The 23,802-nt window shown below is 42.7% G+C and overlaps 1 protein-coding gene across 1 annotated transcript in view; it reads right to left on the bottom strand.

Annotated features, from left to right (window-relative positions):
• FANCA (FA complementation group A) overlaps window positions 1-23,802 on the bottom strand; it is a 36,432-nt gene that overhangs the window by 8,668 nt on the left and 3,962 nt on the right. The window contains exons 6-32 of the mRNA XM_061477413.1: window positions 22,873-22,946; window positions 21,385-21,497; window positions 20,578-20,660; window positions 20,079-20,112; window positions 17,659-17,725; window positions 16,974-17,086; window positions 15,930-16,006; window positions 15,339-15,480; window positions 14,644-14,777; window positions 13,013-13,123; window positions 12,530-12,625; window positions 12,375-12,434; window positions 11,206-11,294; window positions 10,691-10,751; window positions 10,546-10,595; window positions 9,338-9,414; window positions 7,419-7,523; window positions 6,680-6,822; window positions 6,157-6,227; window positions 4,655-4,754; window positions 3,684-3,883; window positions 3,388-3,484; window positions 2,984-3,160; window positions 1,890-1,963; window positions 1,332-1,460; window positions 799-865; window positions 386-543 (exon numbers count right to left, since the gene is read on the bottom strand). Coding sequence (XP_061333397.1) covers window positions 386-543; window positions 799-865; window positions 1,332-1,460; window positions 1,890-1,963; window positions 2,984-3,160; window positions 3,388-3,484; window positions 3,684-3,883; window positions 4,655-4,754; window positions 6,157-6,227; window positions 6,680-6,822; window positions 7,419-7,523; window positions 9,338-9,414; window positions 10,546-10,595; window positions 10,691-10,751; window positions 11,206-11,294; window positions 12,375-12,434; window positions 12,530-12,625; window positions 13,013-13,123; window positions 14,644-14,777; window positions 15,339-15,480; window positions 15,930-16,006; window positions 16,974-17,086; window positions 17,659-17,725; window positions 20,079-20,112; window positions 20,578-20,660; window positions 21,385-21,497; window positions 22,873-22,946 — 2,702 coding nt within the window. The remainder of the gene's footprint in view (window positions 1-385; window positions 544-798; window positions 866-1,331; window positions 1,461-1,889; window positions 1,964-2,983; window positions 3,161-3,387; window positions 3,485-3,683; window positions 3,884-4,654; window positions 4,755-6,156; window positions 6,228-6,679; window positions 6,823-7,418; window positions 7,524-9,337; window positions 9,415-10,545; window positions 10,596-10,690; window positions 10,752-11,205; window positions 11,295-12,374; window positions 12,435-12,529; window positions 12,626-13,012; window positions 13,124-14,643; window positions 14,778-15,338; window positions 15,481-15,929; window positions 16,007-16,973; window positions 17,087-17,658; window positions 17,726-20,078; window positions 20,113-20,577; window positions 20,661-21,384; window positions 21,498-22,872; window positions 22,947-23,802) is intronic.

The following is a 23,802-nucleotide window of genomic DNA, read 5'->3' as shown; positions in this document are numbered from 1 at the left end:
TGCATTTCCATGATATACACACAACTTCCAAAGATACCAGCAATGACTCAAAAATAGAAATGCACATCTAGCTGACAGCAGCAAATAGAGTAATTTAACAGTTACAAATGGTTGCATGAAGAATGGGCTGTAAACGTTGTCCATGAGGGCATGTGGGTCTTTGAAATCCAGTCTACTGGCAGAGCCAACTAAAGCCTAAGACAGCAAGACACAGTTAATTCACCCGGGTACCATAGAATAAGTATCCCTTGCACAATTGTTACCATGACAATAGTGTCCTCCTCACTTGCAATGGAATCAGAGGAGGGACTACCCAACTGCACTAGAATTTCCTTGAACAGCAGTTTTGTTCAAGATATTCCCAGCCTTTCAGATCTGCATTTACCTTCTGTGCAGCAGCAGCTCCTGCTGCCTCCACAACTGCTCACCCAAAGCAGAGCCAGGTTTTCTGTCTTTCAGTCTTTCCTTGAGAATCTCCAACAGGAAGTGCCTGGTGCAGTCAGAAAGCAACCTCTGCCTACACCCCAGCTCCAGCACCATCTCCTGAACAGGGAGATGGGGTAAAAAAAAGTAAATCAGTGTTTGCCAGGACTGTACCCTAGTTTGCATTCAGACTCTCCATGTTTTGCTGAAGTAAGACAAAGAGATCAGTAAGAAAAATCCCCCCCCAGTTTCCATGCTACTGCTGACGTGGAGAACTGAATGTCAATGTACACTGAGGTATTAGGAAATAATTTTTGACTTTGCTGGGTCAAAAATCAAGGATTGAATGTATAGATACATGGAGTCTGAAATCACCTGAAGCTTGCAGAAGATATCAGGATTGAGAGCTGTCTTTGACCGGCCGCAGGTACCCAGGTCCAACCTGAAATTAAGAGACACACCAGGTAACTAACCCTGTTAGCCCAGCAGGATAACACCATTCAAATAAAGTCAAATGGCTTCAGATGAACATAAAGCTCTAATATTAATATTCCTTAAACAAGCTGTAGGTGAGACAGCAACTCTCCTCTAGACCTCTCTCATTTTCCAGCTTCAGCCACTTCCTCAGGGGCACTGCTGCTTGTCTGGCCAAACGACCTGAATACAAATTCAGCATAAAGCTTGACTAGGGACTCTGTGACTGCAACCCCAGACCTGTCACCCAAAACAAGATTCTTATGCAAAGACTGGCGAGTCCTGCAGGGCCACCTCCCAGCTTTCACTCCCAACCAGACCTGTGAGAATTGTTTCCACAGCCCCATGTGAGGCACAAGCTCACAGCTCCTATCTTGCATGGCCATTAGCAGAACCATTGCTTCTGCAGAAATGCAAGTCATGATGCAGAATACCTTTGTGAGGAATCCAGAATGGTATTGATAATAATGCCACATGCCTTCTCCAGGTCTCCATCGCAGCCACCAGAAGCAGAAGCTGCAGGAAGATACCACTGATAGATGGCCCAATAATGGAAATCCTGCCTGCAGTATTGAAAAGGAGAAGATAGAAACACTTATGACAGATTAGATTTTAATGGTGGTCTTTCCTTGATGTAAAAGGAAGCTCACACAGCAAGTGGAATGACAGGTGAAAGCACCCATACAAGTACAGATAGAAGAGTCATCCACCCAAAACCACATGTCCTGATGTCAGTCACCTCTTGCTTCTGGAAACAGGGAGGTTTTGTGAAAAGTTATTTGGAAGGACTGCATGTGCAGGCCAGAGCTTATCTTGGTAAGCATGCCTCATTCTAGTATTGCTGCAACTCTGGACAAAGCATAGTAGTCAACAGGCATTTCTGCCCCACAACAGCTGGTTTATTTACTTCCTGATCTTCAGTACTTTTTCCTCATATGGGTGGGAAAAACTCTTGAGCTATGCCCTTTTCAACAGAGCCCCTCTGCACTTACCTTTCTGAAGCAGACAGAATATCCTTTTCAGAGGACACTTCCAGCTCCAATAGCAGCCACTCTCTGAAAGACAACTGGGCAAAGCAGTGAGTGAGGTAAGAGGGCAGACCAGCAAGGCAACTTGTGCAGAACAGCCACCTTCCTCCCAACACAAAACCCACCTTCGCCCACCCTCAGACACAATCCTGCACAGGTTAAGAGAGATGAGACAGAAAACATCAACTAAAAGTTCTTGCACTGTTTCCCTTGCAACCAATCTAAACTAAAACCCAATTGGCATTAAAAATTTACTGAAAGCAAGCCTATAAAACACTTCACCCACACCCACCCACCCCTCTGACATTTCTGAACATGCTCATCATGTCAAAGTCTAGATACCAGAATGAACACATGTTATTAGAAATAAATGCTAAAATGAACAAAGCACCATAGTCAGACAGACTGGTACAAGCATCAAAGAAAGGTTTTAATGCAAAGCTATTTTAGCTGCATACATCAAGCTAGCCAAGCACAAGGAGTCATTCTAGTAACATGACAGACTCCTCTGCACAAAGACAAACTGGTTTTATGTGAACCAGGTTAAAAAAAGAAATCCTGTCCAAGGGTGGTATAAAGAGAGTAGCTGTGATTTAAACCTGCTTCTCAGCAAGGCAGAGCCAAACAATCAGAGAAACACAGGTGGTTCAGGAGAACACTGACATTTAGACAAAGCACCAAAAAACCCCAAGTATTTTCAGTTATTTGACTCACCATCACTTCACAGGCAGTACACAGCAGGAAGCTGAGACCATGGACAGGTCTCTTCTCTACACTTCCTGACCATTTTCTCAGTATATACAATATAACTTGTCAAACTTTCTGCTTTCACAATAAGCAGGATGAAAAACTTAACTCCAATTTTCTATTTCTACCTTACCATCATCATCAACACTTACAAATAACACTGAGCACGTGATATCTTCAGCGGTCAGACCAACTTTCAGGCATATTAACTTTTTACAAGCAGCTTTTTATTGCCAATTAGTAAACTGCAAAGGGCATATTTGAAAAATGAGAATTACAGTGTGAACTGAAGTCATGAAAAATACTTATACCTGGAATGCTTTTTCCTTCAAGAGCTCTTGAAAGCGTGCTTGTTTCCATAAACAGAGGCTGGCTCTTCTGTAGTTCAGAGAGGGATGTGACAGGGAATTCCAGAGTAGCTCAGTTTTTGCCTCTTTGCACAGGATTTCCCGAGCTTCCAAGCTCAGCCGAGGCACTAAGTACTGCAGCTAAAACAAACATACAGACCCTGCACATTTCCATCACAAAAAAAAAGGCCCAGGGCAACCCCTGTGTGACATTGCCAAACAAGCAAATACATAAAATGGTAAGATGGGAGGATACCAAGATGCATTTTTATATAGTTTTCTTTGCATGAGTTAGTTTCACAGGAGTCTGCAGCAGGAAATTGAACTGAGACTGATCATTCTCGTAAGTAAAACTTTTTTCCTTTTACCTTTTTAACAAGGCTAGGAGGAAGCAAGGCACACAAATCCTCATGAGAGCAGGATGAAAACTTGCACATAAAGTAAGATACTGCTGCAGTGCAAAACCTGAGAAAAAGAACAAACTCCGTTAACTGTTTGGTTCAATCGTACCTTTTCCCACTCAAAGTCCAAAGTCAAAATAAAGAGTATTAAAAAAGCTTCTAACCTATTTGCTTTTGAGAGCACTTCATGTGCTCTCAAGCATCCCTCCTGTGGCAAACCTACACCAGGGAAACAAAGACACATGGTGGAGACACGACCTCACCTCATGCAGAAGGTAAACGATTCTTCCATCCTGCACTCTAGCAAGCAGTTCCAGAACTCAGAAAGGGAAAGGAGCTTTGCAGGAACAGGCTGAGAAATCCCAAAATTGACTTGCACTTCAGGAATTAGAGCTCTGGATTCACTTAAGTGGACCACAAAAGCTGCCAGTCCTAAAATATGAGCATTATTCAGGGAAGGACCCTGCAAGCCAAACATGAGTAAAGAACTGGAGAGACATATATTTAGAAACCACCTTTCTCAGAGGAAAAAAAAAAGAGAATTAATCAAATAGCAGAACATTTACTTCTGTCCATTGACTAATTAGTGTAGTAGTATCAATTTAGCAGACAAGAGGCATCAATTACATCACAGGTTCTTCCTTCCTTGAATTTGTGCAGCTTAGGTCAACCTGCAGCAAAATTTGGACATTTCTGTGACACAGTAACTTGAAGAAACTAGCTGTAAATTCAGCCCATCAGAACTGGAGACTGTCAAGGCTTTTAGCTTCTATGACATTTTATCATGCTTTTAGTCTGACATCTGCAATATCATGGAGTAAAGAAAATTAAACCAACAGTTCTTGAGAAGCCACACACTGCTGCACCCCAAATTTGGGGTATTTTTAAAAGGGGTGTACAACTGTGTTATTCAGTGTGGAAGCTCAGGAACTAAGTGTTCTACTAGTTTTCTTTTGGCTTGTTCATATACTTGCTTATTTTAGCTGCTGTTAAAATGTATCTCAGAATGCATTAACCTTCTAACCTATGTATTTCTGCAGAAGAACATTCAGCTCACGCTCCTGAGAGCAAGTTCATGGTACTGGACCAAAATGAAGGTTTTGTGGAAGTTTGAACACTAGTGAAGTCCCTCCAGGGTGTAGTCCAGACAGGTACATGCCCCACAGCACAGGAAATGGAGGAAGGATAGCCTTTAGCACACTCTAACCACATGATTCTTGGCTGGAAAACTAACCTGATGATAAATAAGCTGGCAGAGCCTGCCCAGAAGCGAAGGCAAGAGATTCCTGTGTCCACACATCATCTTCACAAACAAGGGGAGACATGGTCCCTGCCTGTGGAAGGGAAAACCCACATGCTCATTTTACTGCTGCTTTTTATCCCCAGTACAGGAAAAGGTATTTAAAAATGCTTAAACACAGTGAACCTGAGCCATGCTTGTAAATACAGGATAATTATCATTCCATCTAAGGGTTCAAAGAAGTGTCACTTTTGGAGTATGTGAGCAGAGGACCCCTACAAAGACATGAACACTACAAGTGCCTAATATAGTCAAAGAGGTGTTCTGAGATAACAAGGAGAGGCGGAAGCTGCCTGGGGCACAGTCAGCTTTTTTCACACAGAGCACAAGGTAAACAGAGGCAGAGCAATAAATGGGATCAAAAAAACAAAGCAAGAGGAAAAAGGAATTAGTATGGCAAGGTCCTGTTGCAAAACAGGGGAAGGGACTTTCCCGTCCAGATGACAAAACCCAGCACATCCTCAGAGGAGATGGGATAGGGAGTTGGGTTTAGAAACAATTTCCTGGGATGCCCTTGCTTATCACAGCTACTTTTCAGCACAGGTTTTTGATACAGATTCATTTGCTCCAGGTCAAAACAAGCTGGATGAGGGAAAGATGCACCAGTTGCCACAGCACGCTGAACTCCAGGGGGGCAGGCACCTAGCTCAGTGCCACTGGCAGCTGGGCTTGCAGGCAGCTTCTCAGCACATTGTTGTTTCCCAACAAAGCCATTTTCCACTGAAATGTTGACCAGACCACAGTGTTTACAACTTCTGTTAACGTCAGGAAAGAGGTAGCTATTAACAGAGTCCATCCAGAGGCAGTGGAGTGCTGCCTCTCCCTCCTCATACATGCCAGAATCAAACTGAGTCACTTCCAGGGGCAAGACAGGATGAGAGGTAAAGAGAAAGTGTACCATGCTCTTCCTGTGCCTGCAGTGTTAGGCTTTATGCCTCATTCATTTCGTATTACATATGGCATTAGGAATGAAGGGTGAACCTGCCAAAAAGACACCCCAAAGACACATCAGTACACGCTGTCAGAAGACAAGCATTCGTCACCCCTGATCTCTAGAGTCAGCCAGCAAGTAATTCCTGGACAAAAGGAATTTGCTTCATTCCCCATCCTCCACCACTGAGCTGAAAACACCAACCTGAACACATAAGGTTGGTAGAGAGTTTTTATACATTGTCACAGAGCAAAACACAGAGCCAAAGGCCACCTTTTTCTGAAGGGAACAGTAACGAAAGAGGGGAAATACGTTCTATTTACAAATATACATCAAAGCACATTAGTTCTTAGATTACAGAGCCTCAGAATAAAGCAGCCTGCATCTGCCAGCCTGGCACAGTGAGTATGAACAAGCAGGAGTCTCTCCTCACCCCTGGAAGAGTTTTGGAATTCTAATGCACTAACCACTTCTGCCTTCTCTACTCTTTTTATCTGCATCTTACCTGTCAGGAGGGTTAAAGTAGGAAGCAGTAATTAGGTTTTGGCAGAATGATGTCAGCAGAAGATCGACAACCTGAAATTAGAACCACATTGCTAATTCCTAGTTGTTGGGCTGGATATCTAGATCTCATTTTCTGCTGTGTATATGTTTCCCAACATTAACAAGGAGACAAATCAGTTAATGACATGTGCTACAAGTTGTACAGATCCACTGGCACTAAGAGATGGAGAACTAAGCCAGTAACAGCTCAGGAATGATTCCAGCACACAACAGAGACAAGCCTGGTAGGGAAAGCCTAGCCCATTACAGGACTCCTTTGACAGAATCTATCTCCAGATCTTGCCACCAGTCATCCAACAACATCCAGGAGGCAGAAAGATATGAACAGTCTGTGCAGGGCAGAACAAGGTAGACAAAAGGAGAAATGTACTTCCTGTTCTCCACAGACAAAGCAGCCTTTCACACAGTATGCACTTTTACCCACCCAGCCCCTCATTTCTCACCCCAACGAAGGCTGTACTCACACTCTGATGGCAGGCCTCCAGCCTGGGAGCAGAAATGTCAATTTGGATTGGAGAATGCAAAGCAGCAGCTTCACTCTCATCACCGCTGTGACAAAAGACTCTTGCCACTTTGTCAGAAACCACTGCAATCTGTGCTAGCACATCTGCAGGAAGATTAACAGGAGGAGAGTGTAACCAGGACAGAAAGCATAAAAGATTTATAATTCCACATAGCAGGAAGAAGAACAAGTGAAATATATACTCTAATTGAGTATGCTACTAAAAGCGTTACTGAGAAAGGAAAAAAAAAAAGTTTAAATGGAACACAGTGACCATTGCCTTTATTTTAGAAGGCAGTGCTATTTTTCCCCCAGTACTATTTCCAATACACATTGAGAATAGTTTTTCACACCAGAAAGGAAACAGCCTTCAAAAGGGGGCCCAGGTCACCGGGCGAGACCCAGGAACAGGGCTGCCTGCCTTAGCAAAGATCAGCGTGGTACCAAGTACTTTTGATACCAAGTATCACCACAGAGATCTGAAGTTCTGAACTCAAGCATGGAAACAGATCAGACATTAATATACATAGATATATAGATATATTCATAGCTGGCAGGATTATACAGATCTGAAAGATTACCGTCTTCAGGTGCCAGTGGCAACTAACTACTGCTATTGCTTTGGCTGTCATTAGCCACATTTTATTAATGCAGCTTTTAACAGCCAGTTATGGCTAGTTGCAACTTGCCTTCCCACATACCTTCATGCTTAGCCTGCTCTACAATCAGCACTCTTAGTTCAGCCAGGTCAGCCTTCAGCTGTTCCACAGGCTCTTTGGAATGGCTGGTCCCTATTTGAGATCCATCTAGACAAGCAAGAGAGAAATGCAACACATTACCCTCATCTTTGTGCATTCTATCAGCTCAGAAAATGCATTCACCAACCTCTGCATAAATTTTCTGTAAAAACAGTAACTACTTTTCTATAAGGTACAACAGATCCCCAAACTGTCAATCTGCCACATAAACAGCTTTGGTTTCACATTCAAAATGTGCTATTTGATTAATCATTTATGAGTTTATCCCTAGTTGCAGAAAGGAAATTAGTTCTTAAAGGCAAGAGATAAAAGAGTCTCCTTTCAGAGTTTTTTCCTACTTGCTCCAGTGCTCTGCCCCTTGCAGAAACATTTGCTGTCCTCAAACGACTGGAACCAGTTTCAAAATTCAGAGACAGTGTGAATACTACATCATCAGCGTCTCCTCCATGCAACATTTCCAGATGCTACATGTTCCTCTGTTCTGGTTTTTGTTTAAAAGAATAAAAAGGAAATTCCTTTTACCACTAGAAAGACAGTGCCACCAGCAACAAGCTGCCACAGCACAGCCCCAAAAACCACCCATACAGTTGGTCAGGCAGGAGCAGCATCTTGTACATGGGCCAGAAATAACTAAGGACTGAACATGAGAAGTAACAAAGGTTAAAATTAATACTCGTTATAAACACATGGCAAGGTAAGAAGGAGCCTGCTGAGTCATCTTTAGGTGCAAGGGTGAGCACTAATGAACAGCACAGGCTTAGACCTGACCAACACTTGATCCTGCCCTAAATCCAGCCTCTGTGCAAGAGCCCTACGTATAGGATTAGGATGTAGGGGTCGGGAGGGGACACAGATCAGGCAGATCAGGATGCAGCACCACTAGAGGTCACTGGCAACTCAAGGCCTCTTGACAAGCCCTGGCTGCCCGTTGGGATCCTGCTGATCCCAACCCAGCATGTCAGATCCTTCATCCCTGCCGGTTGCTAGGACAACCTCAGCAGCCAGGCTGCTGCACATCTGCGGTGGCCCAGGACTGCTTTGTCACGCCTCTCCAGAGAGCTTCAAAGGCCCCAAGTGCCCTAAGAAGGGCTCAATTACAGATTCTGTGTACGCAGAGCTCACTTATCTCCACCACACTGGCCACACTCTGCTTACCAGCCTGACCTTTCCATTTCTATAACCGTGTGGTGAGGATGTCACCCATTTAATATGCATCTGAAACACCCACTTGCTGAAAAAGATAAGAGGGCTCATTAAATACCTATTACACTGACACACACTGCACCAATAATGTGGATACAGTGAAGGGACCTGAAATTAGCGGGGCCTTCCCACACAAACACATGTAAACTATGGGCTGCAATCCCTGTCCCACTGGCTCTGTTCCTAGCCCCTCCTGTTTCTTCAGAGCTCATTCCTATCCCCTCCTGCTTCCCCAGAGCCCCGTCAGGCACAGTAATCCATTCTTAAAAGAGGACCATGATGATTTGAGACAGTGCCATTACGCAAGGTATCAACACAGCAGGTTCACACCCCAGGCTAGCCAGAGCCGAGGAGCATTCAAGCTGCAAATGCTGATTCATGGAGATGTCTCTGAGGTAGATTTAAATCAGCGAGCTCAGGCATTGTTTGCAGCCACAGCACAGAGCTCAACAATCCCACCCAAGCAGGATAGGCAGAGACTCATTACAAGAGTAACTCCTTAATACCTTAGTAAGACATAAAGAACATACACATATTTATGTGCAGATTAAAGGCCTCATCAGCTGTAAATTCTTGAAAATTTTCAATTCAGGAGGGCATCAATGGAAAAAATTCACTTTTCTTCAAACTGATCCTGAAGTAAATGTTCTACTTTTTACCTTGTAACATTTTCTTTTTCATAGCAGCACAGGCTTGCATGTATGTTGAGTACAAGTTGGAGGGTATTTTATCAGCTCTGTAACAAAACAGAAAAAGCAAATACATTCATTATAGCACATAACCATGCTCAAACTCCAGATTTATTAAGTATAAACCCAAACAACAGCTGTGTTATGAAATGTAATTAGAGGCTCCTAAGCATAGAGAGCATCTGAAGCATTTTTTCATTATCATCTGACACAAGGGCAAGAAATCTATACCTAAGGCTTTCATAGCAAGTATTATACACATGTAACACACACTACACAAAAACAATACTATATATATTATTAACACATGCATTGGTACCCATTCCATATATAATGCGTCTAAGATCACATGAGAGTAAGTTGTGACATGCAGGATTCACACATCTAAAAGACTGATGTAATGGAGGCCAAAGTTTGACCTCTGATGCTTGCTGGGCAGGCATTCAGCACTAAAAACATGTTACATGAGGCTCCCCAGAACCCAGCTGCTTCTCTCAACCTTAAACAATGATCCAGTCTTTAATTTTAGAGCCAGACTAGAATGACGAGGCAGGACCAAATGCCTCATCTGTAGGCAGTGTCACGAACATTTTTTTCTTCATGATAGGTTACAGGGGAATTACTGGATTTAAAATAAAGCTGCTTCTGCAATGCAGAAAAAAAGCACTTCTGAACACACATGTAGGACAAGCCTGAGTTCTGAGACGGGCTGTGTTCTCCTGGGGTGCCTCAAGACCAGCTCATAAAGCATTAACAGACATTTCAGTTTCATCTTCCACTTCTCCAATATCTTTTCCCAAAAAGCTCCCCTTTATCAAAAAAAGGGGGGGGCTCATCTTCCTTATCAAATTTTATATTCAGCAGTATTCTCCAAAGTCTGCATAAAAATATGTCCTGCCTGCAGCCAGAGGGCTGCCTGGGACTCCTAGTTAATGGTTTCACAGTGGCTAGAGGCCTAATTACAGAACTGAAGACATTCACCTGTACAAACAAACTACTCCCTCCACGACTCAACTTGCACACCATGAGCCTGGCCATGAAGCCCTGCCAAGAGGGCTAGCCAGGGCTCAACCTTCTGCAAACAAGGTATCAAAGCCTCCAATAATCTGATGTGAAGATAAATGTTCTGAGAAGAAAAGTCCAGAAGCACAGAAAGTTACACTGGGCAGTCACAATACCTCTTTAAAGAATCTATAAAAGCCATGCGCACATCTGGGGTTTTAGGGAGCTGCAACAGAAAAAGAGGCAGGTTAGGTACAAACTACACACTACGCACATCTAAATGGGAGGATCAAAAAAGAGAAGCCAAAAGCAAATACTAACCACACGCGGCCTGAGCAAAGCAGGAAGGAACCAGGAAGTATAATATCGTCGCCTGAAAATACTGAGACAGAAAATAAATAAAGCAAAATATTAACCATGCCAAAGCTGTGCAGTACCATCTCATTACCACAACAGTTTATTTGGCTCCTCCAAACAAGAAATATTCATGTTGCCATGAATAATCACAGACAAATCAGGCTCAGATTAGCCAACAGTTATTAATTTCTTTAATTTTACTTTTTATTTACTATCACATTTGTGGACTTTTCCAGGTGTGCACATGCCTTTTCACTCTCTACACAAATAACTTCTATTTAGATGACTACTGAGGAAGGGAACAACATGGGAAGAACTTCCCAAAACCTCCTTCGCTCATATCCTCAATTTTTCTTGTTTTGTTATTTTGATTTGGACTTGGCTTTTATTATTATTAGCACCATCATCATTATTATTGCCACCATTATCATCACTACTACTGCAGCTAAAACCCGAAAGAGTTGGAGAGCATGTGGTACCTGGCCTCTATCACAGATGTTGGGATCTTCCTTGTGTTTTCAAATATCTGAAGGGCCTTTTCAACATCATGGAGTGCCTGGCCCTGGGGCTGGCTCACACAAGTAACAAGGAAAGAAAGACGTTGTGAGAAATCAAGGATGACAATACTTTCCCTGCTTGTTCTTCCAGAGTTAGTAACAGTCATCTGTGCTGGGAAGCAACTGAACAAACACAACAGAATAACAAGAACTACCTGATATGCAGAGTAAAACTGCAGGATGGAGAAGCAGAGCCTGAACCATCAGCCTGCCTCATTAAGGCTGTAACAGCTATTCTGGGTGAGCTCAAAGGTCCGTGTAGCTCTGTACACACCTCCGACAGCAACTACAGCTGATACTCTGCTTAACATCACATCATATATCCACTTGCACCCCATCAGGAACAGTATCTTTTCTGCTCCAGGTTTGGCTTATTTTGGTTTGTACACTTAGAATTAAACCCCAGCCCATGCTACTACACTCTGAGGGACTGCCATCATAGGTTTCTCTTGTCTGAGCTGTAAGTAAGCTTAAGACTACAACAACCTGTACCAGTTTCTCAACTGACAAACAGATCAGACTTGGAAGAAATGACATTAAATCTTCATTTACAACTTGCAGTTCATCACAGGACTAGACTTAATTGCAGTACACTCAGCTACCCTGTTGCCAGCCTGTATCTCATGTACTGAACTGACAGTATAGATGAGGCCCCTAGTGTACCATACTTGTGATCAAAATATAGGAAGGGATACTAAAGGCAAATGCTTCTTTATCAATTACTCTTACTACCCAAAACTTATCAAACCACAGTACGAAACTGCAAATTCCCTCCCAGAGTCTCCTTTGAGTATGAAACCTTGATAAACCACTAAAAAGATGACATGCTATCCTGAAAACAATATATATAGATATTGATGTATAAAATGCTTTCCTATGTGATCAAATCGTTTGCACCAAATCCCTCAAGGGAGATGCTACCAAATCTGAGGAGAATCTGCATATTTATGGCCACTAACCCATCCTAAACCTGGAGAAGATTTGGCAGTGTGCTTAAACTTGGTAGGAGTGGCAGAGAGGTGGATAGCCTAAACTCTTTTCCAGAACAGGGGCATGACTGATGAGAAAACTGTTAGCTACACCAGCAGTACCTGCATAGGCTCATCTGTGGATGACAAGTCTTCGTAGAGCCCCATATCTTCTATAGCAACCTATGTGAGGTTACAGAGATACACACAGTCACAACACAACTCGTATTTTAACAGATCCAGGAAGAACTATTTGAAAAGAGACAGTTTTGACTGACCTTGAGGTCATCCAGTCTGGTTTTAGCCAGAGTGATGTACTCCAAGAGGACAGACCGATGTTTCGTCGGCACAAAAGGCGGGTACATTATATGGACCTGAAATACGAAATTCACAAGATTAGCCACTTAACAGTGTAGAAATTCTGTTTAATGTTTACAGCCATTTATCTCAAATATTCCCCAAAGAACATGTTCTTGCTTCTTGTAGGATAAGCCATTTTCATGGCAACCAACACGAAATTTTTCCCCAGCAACAACACAAACAAAAAGCACTGACATGCTTAAATTTAGCTCCATGAAAGGAAAACTCCTTCTTGTCAAGTAAATAAAAATTTTGTACTTCCTTATTTCAGACAGGTTTTGAATAATGTATCAGCAGTAATGCAATTACTATAACAATATTAATAATATACTGAGCCTAGTCAAAGGCACACACTTTGGAGAAGTGTCTTTAGAAAACCATCTGCATTAGCATCTTCTCACCTTCAGGTACTGCGCTGGTTCAAAGGGCACCAGCTCTGACAAGAATTCAAAGAGGAAGAGCAGAGCTTTCTTACTGCTCGTGTGGTGACTACCAGCGTTCCCAAAGGAAGCCTGAAATAGGGAAAAATGACAATGCAGCCTTTTGGCACGAAAGAATCCCAATCCCAGCAATGCTGCAACTCAGCGCACAATTCCCAGGCATGTGTTAGAGATCTGCTCCCTATTAGGGGAACCTTCCTGGAGAAAGAATCTTTCTAAAGAATTACTATAGGCCATTAGGAAGTAATTCTTTACTGAGAGTGATGAGACACTGGGCCAGGTTGCCCAGAGAAGCTGTGGCTGCCCCATCCCTGGCAGTGTTCAAGGCCAGGGCTTAGAGCAAGCCAAACCCTGTGCCTGGAGAACAGAAGGCTGCGTGGAGACCTCAGAGCAGCTTCCAGTGTCTGAAGGGGGCTACAAGGATGCTGGAGAGGGACTCTTCATCAGGGACTGTAGTGATAGGACAAGGGGTGATGAGTTAAAACTGAAACATGGGATGTTCAGGTTGGATATAAAGAAGCCCTTCCCTGTGAGGGTGCTGAGGCGCTGGCACAGGGTGCCCAGAGAAGCTGTGGCTTCCCCATCCCTGGCAGTGTTCAAGGCCAGGTTGGACACAGGGGCTTGGAACAAGCTGCTCCAGTGGAAGGGGTCCCTGCCCCTGGCAGGGGGTTGGAACTGAATGAGCTTTAAGGTCCCTTCCAACCCAGACCAGTCCGGGATTCTGTGATAAGTCTCCAGAGAAAGTTTATTGAAGTCTCTAGGGACCTTTTATTTTACTTTCTCTGTCCAGTTTCCAGAGTCTGCCCTGTCATGCTTAACACTCATGTGCTACCATCAGAGGCAGACCAGTTAGAGGAGTTAAACAAGGTAACACTGAAATGCACCAAAAGGAGTGAGATTCATGAGGGAACCACACATCTGCAGGTTTCCACACAGGTTTACCCAAGCATTGTAAGGAAAATAAGCCAGTCTGAGACTATACAGAACATAACCGATTTACCTTTTGGTACATCCTGATCACTCCACCAGCAAAGGCTGTGTTTCAGATTTGCAAACTCATACAAAGGAATTTACAGATTTAAATTGTGTGGAGATTTGCATACCTAAAATACTTGCATGTTTATAACTAGAAGCTAACAACCAATTATCTATAAGGTCAAACACAGCAATTACAGCTGCATGCAAACATCCAGGAAATATGAATGTTTCATCTGCAATAACCAACAGCTTATGCAATAACAGTGTTGGTTATCAAGATACTGAAATACATCCAAGATTATGATTATAACAGGAATTACATGTCTGCATTCCTGACAAATAATATGAGAAGGCAGGATGGACTTAAAAGATGAAAGGAAGGAAGACCAGAGAAAGCCAAATAACATATTCTTCGCAGACATAAAGGCAGTAATGAATATTAAATCATTCCTAATACCAATACAATCACTTATTTATCTTGGCTTTGGGTCCTCTCACCTTTCCCCCCTAATTCCTGACTATCTTGTGTGAAAGCAGGCTTCCACTGTGCAGCAGAACACTTCCTATGCACAGGTTTCCTCACATACTTAGAGTCAGGCCGCAGTTCATCTTACCTTAAACCATTTAGAGTAAGGCATGAACACAGCAGGGCCCTCTAGAGCAGCCTGCCGAGCTATCAGGAACGCTGTGATCATATTTTCCACATCATAATTCCCAAAGGCCTTTATCAGAAGATGGCTCAGTAGATCTAGAAAAATAAAACAATAACCCAAAACTTTGCTCTTGATACTGTTGTGTAATTTTCTACAGTAAATGAAGCCAAATAACTGCAATAAAACATCAGAAGGACATGTATTGCAGCTTGGGGAACGTTTAAGACCTGCTTGTACTTTTTCATGCCCTTTCAACAGTCAACTCTTAGATTTCAACCTGCAGGAACTGCAGGGAGTCCAGCAATGAGATAATCAGTAAGAAGTTCTAAAAAACAAGGTCTGCTAGCAGAGGTGAGAAACAAGAACTAAGCTCCAGTAATTGCTACTCCAATTAAGAATGAAGGTAACTATCAAATAACCATTCTTAGCTGCACACAGAGTTTGAGAAGTGTCAGGCACAAGACCTGGCATTCGCATGGCCAGGCCATCAACAGGGATGTCTGAAGGGGAAAGCAGATTTTTCTGCTTTTCCACGCAGGAATCTCAAAACAGCAACTATAAATATCTATATTGCTACACCAGTTGGCATGGTTTCCCTATCAAGTACCTGAGAAACAAGCAGACATTAGATTAAAAGTTTGCTAATACCTACTTACCTTCGAAGAGCTGCTCAGCCTCAGCATGACAGACTGCCAGCGTGGAAACACAGGACAGAACATGCTGCCAGTTCACTTCATGAGTCTCCAGCACTTGCTGCAGCTGGCAGATCGACTCCTTTGCACTGAATGCCACAAACAGCTGGAAGAGTGAAAACAATTAATTTCAGCTATGACCCATATGCAGCCACCCATAAGAGTGAAACACACCGCCAGGATTAACATGCAGGTGTCTTTTGGAAAAGCTATCCTGTGTACATCTTCTGCATCAGCTTTCCAGAGCCAGATACCATCCTGGACTGGGACCATCCCTGGCTAAAATAAACAGTAGTATTCCAGCTCTTTCAGCAGTCATATCATATTCTATAACAGTGAAAATTCACATCTTCAGTTATCATCGTTGTTCTCATTAACAGCTTTGCACAAATGAAAACCCCTGTAGTACTCTCTCTTCATGTCTCCTCCTGCCTACAGTTTCTGGCAGCTATGACTGGAACACACTGCTTTAAAAAAAAACACCTCATTTCAGGTATTTCAGTGAATATAAACCCAACATAATAAAGTTCTCTTTGTGAAACCAGGGAGACCTACTTTGCGATACAAGGTAGTGAGCAGCGAACAGGTTCTTGTAAAGCTCCACTCTTTCTGCATATGAATGGCATCGGACACTGCACCCAAAAAAAGAAGTTTACTTTTCAGCAATAAAATAAATTTTAAAATACACCCAAAACCCTTAAGTTAACCACACACTTCCACAAAAGATTTGGCTTTGGCAGCCAGATACTTCAAAAACTGCCCACTGAGATACTCTGTCTCCCATTCATTTGTCTTTGGAACACAGTCCTTGGCAACAAGGACAGTATCATTTCACTACCGCGCTGCCACCTCGAAGCTGTTCTTGTGATCACACATTCATAGGCCAACAAAGAATCAGAGAGGAATTATCATTTTCCTCAGTAACTTCTCCCCACTGGAAACCAGCAATGACACAGCTCTCCCACACAACAGGCAAGCAGCTCTAATCATAGCTCAGAGTGATTTTACCAGAGATTTTGTAGCCCAAACATATTTCTTCCTAAAACCATCAAGCTCCACAATTACCAATTGGGGATTAGAAGCCTTCCTGTTGCTACCTCTAATCTACCAAAAGAAACACCCAGCCAGCAGAGAAAGGCCATGTCTTATCAGTAAACCCAAACACGAGGGACCAGACTTGCTTTATCCCCAAGCTCTCTGCAGCACTGCCTCTCCCACCCAGTTTCCCCTTTGGCCAGAACTGCTCCCAGAGGCCAGAGCTCTCCTGTGTCTGCCCCATAAAGGCTGCTATTACACGTGACTCCAAATATCTGTTCACGAGCCACTGGCTGAAGTTCTGTTTGCTGACTTTCCACCTACAGTTTTCTCCTGAACTACAGCCCTCTAGAGCCCAGATTTTAGGGAGTTTTGGTTTTGTTTGTTGGTTTTTTTTTTTTTGTCTGAGCTGGTACCCTGCATATATTCACCCTGGGAAAGAACTGGGAAGCCGGGAGCTTCTCTGGCTCCTCCAGGCTGGACTAAGTGAGGCCTGGTGGGATGGAGCTCCATACGTGCAGTGACACACCCTGGAGACACTCACTTCTCCCCACCTATTCCTACCTTTCAACAATGGGTTGTAGGTAAGAACCTCGATCAGGGTGTGTCTAAAAAACTGCTGCAAGGAATCCGGATGAACCGCACTGTTATAAAGTGACACACTGAACACATTCAACCTGTAAATGACAGGGAAATACTCAGAAACAATGCACAGGAAGTATGATAAACCAGGCGTTGATTATGGTGAATTACTCTTTTTCCTTCTACATCCATCTCTCAAATTGTCAGACACACACCCTTTTTGTATGTGTTTTTAAAATATCTATTGGTTACTCTACATCATGTAGCCATCAGATTGACAAACTTGAATCTAATGTATACCCCTGAACAGGATGGCTTTGACATGTACAAAGTAGTTAAAACAAGTTTGGAAGAAGGAACTGGAGAAGACAATGGCACCTTCCAGGTACTTCTGCTCAGAAAGAGAGTGAGAAAACTCAAGGATGCTCTAAGATCAGTTCTCACAACGCTAGAACACCCTTTCCTACCTGACACTTATCTTTCTATAAGCATTTTTATTTGCACAGATTTTATTAGAGAGGAGAACACTAAACGTAAGTAACACTGTTGTGGGGTATGTGTAAATAAGTTACTAAAACCCGTAACATTTGCTTTACTTCAGTAACAAACATAACAGTGGATAAAAAAAACTACTCCTGACATTATTCGTAGGAACTGCATTTCTTACCAGAACCTCCTAGCTTGCAACATGGAAACATCCTCCTCCTTCTCTTTACCAACAGCATCAAGCACCCCTGTACCCCAAAATAAAGACACAAAGCCACAATGAGAGAAATGGAAATGGAAGGAACTGTGATACTAAACAACTGGCAAACTAACAGGAACAAGTAATTTGTGCACCTTTGAGAAGGTGACCCCATTAGGGAAATATGCAGAAGCCATTCAACAACATTAAATTCTTACAATTTTTTTCGAGAGTGACAAAGAGACTCAAAAACTATTAACACTAACCTTGAACCAATTTAAAAGCATTCCCAAGAATGCGCTAATAATTAAGCCCTCCAAAAATGCACATAAATTAGTATTTAACTTCCAAACCCAGTTCCAACTGTGCATTGCATCTGTTAGTGTGAACACTACAAAGCTGCGTAAGAGAGAAGCCTGTCTGGAGGCAGACTGGCAGAACCAAGCTTTGAATTAACTATCCTGGTAATAATGGTCTTAACCGCCAGGGCCAAAGAGGACACTGCGGTGAGTGCCACACATTCCAACTGCAGCAAGGCTTCATGTTACATTTGCTTAGCAGAAATTCTCTCAAAAGCTCAATCTGCCCCAAAATGACTGGTGGAGGTCAAACAGGTTTGCAGCTTGCACAGCCTACATCACTCAAAGCCCACGCATTGAGAAAGCCTTTGCTTCACAGCCTGCTGCACCTGTTTCTCATCCCATCGTACCTTTAAAAGCCTCCTCTTGTAATAGTGAAAAAGAGTTTGGTTTATTTGTTTATTAGGATCAGTGAGCCACCCTTAAAAGGAAATTTACTGAGCTGTGTCCCTCACATGCTTTTCCAAGGCAGCCCACAGCATTAGTACATAATACCCTCTTCTCCTGCTAAGGAATACTTTAAGGTTAAGTAGGGGAGAACAGAGAAAAGGAGATAAACTCTACTTATCTTCAGGCACAGGAGTTCAATATAGCATTACTATGAAGCACAGTGCTCCCATGCTACTCTCAGCCTGTCCTTCTCCTCCAGTTAAGCTCTTCATTAATAGTGAATTATTTTACACAGAGAATCCTAATGTTCTTCAAAGCAGCTGATTAACAAAGCAAAAACCCTTAAAGGTGACCCAGAAGCATACACTAATAAAAATACCTTTTAAAGAACCTCATTTAATACAATTTTCAGACACACAGACTGCCAGTCAGTCAGTGGCAGGGCAGGCTGCACAAACGTGAAGGTCAAACGAAGAGCAGGTTAGCAGACTCCTGTCTGACTGCCAACCGCCTGCCTTTTTCCCCTCCAAAATCCCCCCTAGCCCTGCGTTTGGAAGGGTTATTTTTCAAGTACCAACATAAGGGCCTCCTGAGATGGGACTCATTAAATAATAAGCACTTCTTGCAGCTTTCCATTTTTAGGAACACTCCCTGAGGTCTGTGAGGCATCTCTCTCTACAGACAATGCTCCCTGTGAGACACGGGTATGGGATCAGGCTGCCAGTGCCCACCACAAGAGACACAGAGGCGAGGGAGTAGTCCCAGTGTCACATCCTGGTTTTCCATCATCTTACAGCAGAGGGAAAGCACTAACCTCTGCAGCAGCACTAAGCATGTTGCAGAACCATACCAGCAACAAAAAGGAGAAAGTGCTGTCACTAAGGAGACAATGAAGTAACAGCAGCCACAGTCAGACTCTGCTAATACACCGGTGCAGGGCATGTGAGGAGGTGCAAGCCAACACTTCCTCTGCTGTACAGCAGATACAGCAACTTACTGCGAAGATCATCTGTTACACAAGACAAAAATAACCCTCCTGTGTTTAGTCTTTCTGCATTGGATTTGCAGTGCAAACCAGGTGTTCCTCCTTCAACTCTCAGCAGCAGCATCTGGTCTGCCCTGGCCAAGACAGACACACTGTCCATAGGATAGCTTTTGAAGTCTGGCCATTTAAAGACTGCATACCTACATTAGATGTCTTTGCTCAGCATTAAAAACAAAATAGGTTTCACAAAACATTAGTCTGCAAATCCAGACTGTGAGCCAGCAAAATTGTTTCCTTGCACCTAACTTTCTAAATCCAAAGTTTAATTCACTGGGCAGGAAAAAAAATTATCCTAGCCTAACCTCTGTGCTACAATTGCTTCCAATCCAACTTGTTAAAAAATCAGCTCGGATACTTGCTTGATGTTGCAGCTGGGAGCATCAAAATGAACTAGTATAAAAGGCAAGAAATTATCTGCAGCGTCAGGAGACACTCACTTTACAAGAGCAAAGGGAAAAGCAGAGGCACAGAGAATCGATGACATAAATATTATGCAGAGGAAAAGATTCTCAGGCAAAGTATTTCTTCATAGAGACTCAGAACTGAACAAGGAACACAAGTCTAGCAAACAGTGACTGCACAAAGCTACAAATCACAAGAATACTTACATGTCAACATTCTTTGTAAGACAGCATGACAGATCTGTTAAAAATTGACAAATTAAAACCATTTAAAGAGCCACAGTTATATGCAGACAAACTCAACTGACTTGAAGAAATAATTCTATCCCTCTTAATTTAAAGCTTAACTTTTACCTCAACCTGTACTCCAGAACAGATACAACAGACAGAGGGCAAGCAATTCCCATGCTTACCAGCATTCCACTTACCAGCCTTATATTTAAATGAAAAGAAAAACAAAAATCAATCGAGGTGAAACTGGGGAAGCTTAAAAAGCCCCTTCCATGCCACTTTGGAGAAATTCTCCATTAAAAAAAATGCTCTGTTCTGGTTTCACCATTTCCCCCTCACCCACCTTAGCACATGGACCACCACCCTTCCTTTGTTGCTCTGTGCTCAGATTTCTTTATATTCAGCAAGGCACAGAGGTGCATAATGGAACTACTTTTTCAACAACCATTTGTAAAGAGGTTCATTTTGTCCTTACATTGGGGACCTTCTTGAATTCCAGTTTCATTCCCAGCTCCAAATTTTGCTGAAAGCCATTCTGAAGAAACATGATAGCAAAGTCTGCAAATCAAGAATGAATTAGTGTTTCAGCATCCCCCTTTCATTAAGGGTCCCTTGCTCTTTGGCCTCCTCATCCCACTTTCCCAATAGTGCTAGTGTCTGAAAAGCTTCATTCACTATACAGCAGTTGGCAGCAATCATGTACTTTCTTGGAGTAAAATTACTCCCAGGCAAAAGGACCAAGAACAATGGATGGCAAGGAGCACAGAAACATAAAAAGAATTGCAAAGACTAAAGCAATTCCAGGTTTTATGCTCCCTTGCCACCGCAGAACTCATATGGATTGTGCCTGACCACCTGCAGCAGGTCAAAGATGTAACTGCAACACTTCAGTCAAATTGTGTAGTGATTTTTTGTTTTCTAAACAAAACCACCAAATAAATAATAGAAAATGACAAATGGGGCAAAATGGAACTGTTAAATATTTCTGGCCTAAAATATCACTTTGCAGGATTGTTACGTTCTCAGTGCATGATCCCTACACCATACACCTGCAACTACGCTTTCTTGGGATACTATAACTCAAAGGGATATAGAAAAATAAAACCAATTAATTTTTAAGGGGAAAAAATGGCTACATTCTTCACAAATACAAAAATATATTCCCCTCACTGAAATCGAGCACAGTAACACAAAGCTTGGCCTCAGTTTCTACACCTCCAAGCCTTTGACTTGCACAGCCCTCACCATAGGCTGAGCAGACCAGTGCCCAGTTGAGTCTTGCCTGAGAGAACGTGTCCAGGGAGCTCCACGTCCCCAGAGGACTCCACTGCCTGTTCACAGAGGCCACAGAGGCCACTGCAGAGCCACTCCACTGCAGCAGGGGCAGATGGGTTGCTGAGAACAAACAAAAACACATTCAATTTAATCCCTCCTGCTTTTGTGCTTGGGTTGGTTTTTTTTATACCACCACCCTCTTAGAGTCAGGAAAGAGTCATCTGTGTAGAACTCTGCCCTCTGTGCGGCATTTTCTTCTTTTAATTTGGACCAGTAAAAGTTTTATTTGCTTTATAAAAAGATTCCACAACAAACACATCCAAAGGAAAACATACATGTGGAATTGTGTGTTCAATTATTTCCTAGTCTCTGACATTGAAGTGTTTCCATTTAGAAAGTTCTGCTAGACAAAAGACTTTGGTTCCAATGCCAGCCTGGTTTGTGTCAGAAGGCACCTTAAAGCTCATCCAGTCCCAACCTCCTGCCACAGGCAGGGACACCTTCCACTAGAGCAGCTTGCTCCAAGCCCCTGTGTCCAACCTGGCCTTGAACACTGCCAGGGATGGGGCAGCCACAGCTTCTCTGGGCACCCTGTGCCAGCACCTCAGCACTCTCACAGGGGAGAGCTTCTGCTTAAGAGCTCATCTCAGTCTCCCCTGTTCAAGTTTGGACCCATTACCCTGATTTCTAAGATATTTAGATAAAAATGCTTTGGGAAAAAAAAAATAAAAAATTTTTAATCTATTCCTTTGGTTTCCCTAAATCTGAAGTACAGTGGGCACTGAAGGATTTTTTCCAATCCTAGTAAAAGACAAGTAAACCAATCTCAAAACCCCAAAAGATTACTGCAACATTCCTTTGACACCATTAAGAAGACCACCTGAATTTCACAAAGCATAACTGGGTTGTTAGCTCTGTATTGATAAAAAAAAAATAGTAAAACCAAATCAATTCTTAGTATTCTCTGGAGATGAGCTCTGCCAAACCTTACTGAAGTGTACAGGTTTGTGAAGACAAAGGCACACAGCTTCTGCAAAGCTTCTCCTCAAGAGCAGCACTAACTCTTATAGGCTAAGAGAGTTTCCAAAGCTGACCCAGAGGCACAGTCAGATGAACTAAAGGAGCTGTGTTACCAAGTCCAGCACATCACAGTAACCACACACACACACACACACACACACACACACACACACACACACACACACACAGAGCCAGTGAAACAAAGCACTAGGTAAAATATCACCCAGGACTCTCACCGAACCATTTCACTTTATCTCTGATTTGCACCCATCAGACAACCACCACACCTTGAACTGACTAATTAACCCAGAGTAACCTCTCAAACCCAGGATAACTTCTTAAATCCTGCTAATCTGATCACTCACCAGCATCTGACTATATTCTTAGTCCAGAATACTCATGACTAATCCCTGATTATATTTCAATAGGCTTTAAGAGATTAAATACATCTGCAAACCCATAAACCTCTGCTCACCTCTCCAGCAGCTGTCCCAGGCCAATGATGTCGCCTCTGTACAGGTGCCACACCGCTTCCAGCACCGGAGGGTCCTAACGAGATGCCACAATTAGGTCATAGTCTGCATTTTGCAGTTAATATTTGTCTAATAGAAATTATATATTAAAAATAAAGTTAAATTCACTTTATTCAAACTATCCAGAACTTACTGAAATTTGAAAATGACAACATAGGAAATACCAGCTGAGGAAAAATTATGTTTGATTTTTCCTTCCTACAAATTTTAAATGTTTTTAGGCTGAAGGTGCTTTACCACTTTAAATTTTCATGGTCAAAGTAATAAATAGATCCATCATTGTTCCTCAGAATAATGCTGATTCTGCATATGCAGAGGAGCAGTGGACACCCCACGAAACTGGTAACACCACTAAGTTTCAAGTCTTGTTAATTCGGATCCAGAAAGAGATTAGAGAACGTCACGTGGTGTAGTAACTGTTTATTAGCCTCTGCAAAGCAAGTCCAATGCTTTCAAATCCATTTCTCAATAGGAGACTATACAAAGAGACACTACAATCATTCGGGCTGAGAGGCTGATGGACAGAGGTAAAATAAACATCACATGGGCTCTAGATAGAAACACTCCCAGACAGAAACAAAGCTTTCACACCTCATGAAGGAAGAGGTACCTGGGAGTTTTGGGCACACAGGCCATTCAGAAGTAAAGGCAAAACCCAGGAGTTTCCTGCAGTGAGTAGCAGCTGCCTCTCAGCATGACCCTGGACTCACCCACATACTTTGCCTTTGACAACCTAATTCTTTACTGTAACAATCTCAATTACACAGCAGCACTTGATCTCCATGTCTACCTGAGAACAAGGAGATCTTGATCAGCCTAAGAACACACAGAATTCTATTTTCAGCCCAGGATGGGATATTTGAGACTGGTGC

Source organism: Pezoporus flaviventris, unplaced genomic scaffold (genome assembly GCF_033815535.1).
Source record: "Pezoporus flaviventris isolate CSIRO_AGI_PZ_B2104156 unplaced genomic scaffold, CSIRO_AGI_Pfla_v1 ptg000105l, whole genome shotgun sequence".
In the NCBI taxonomy this organism is placed as follows: domain Eukaryota; kingdom Metazoa; phylum Chordata; class Aves; order Psittaciformes; family Psittacidae; genus Pezoporus; species Pezoporus flaviventris.
The sequence above is the reverse complement of the archived record's forward strand: the minus strand, read 5'-3'. Positions and strand labels throughout refer to the sequence as shown.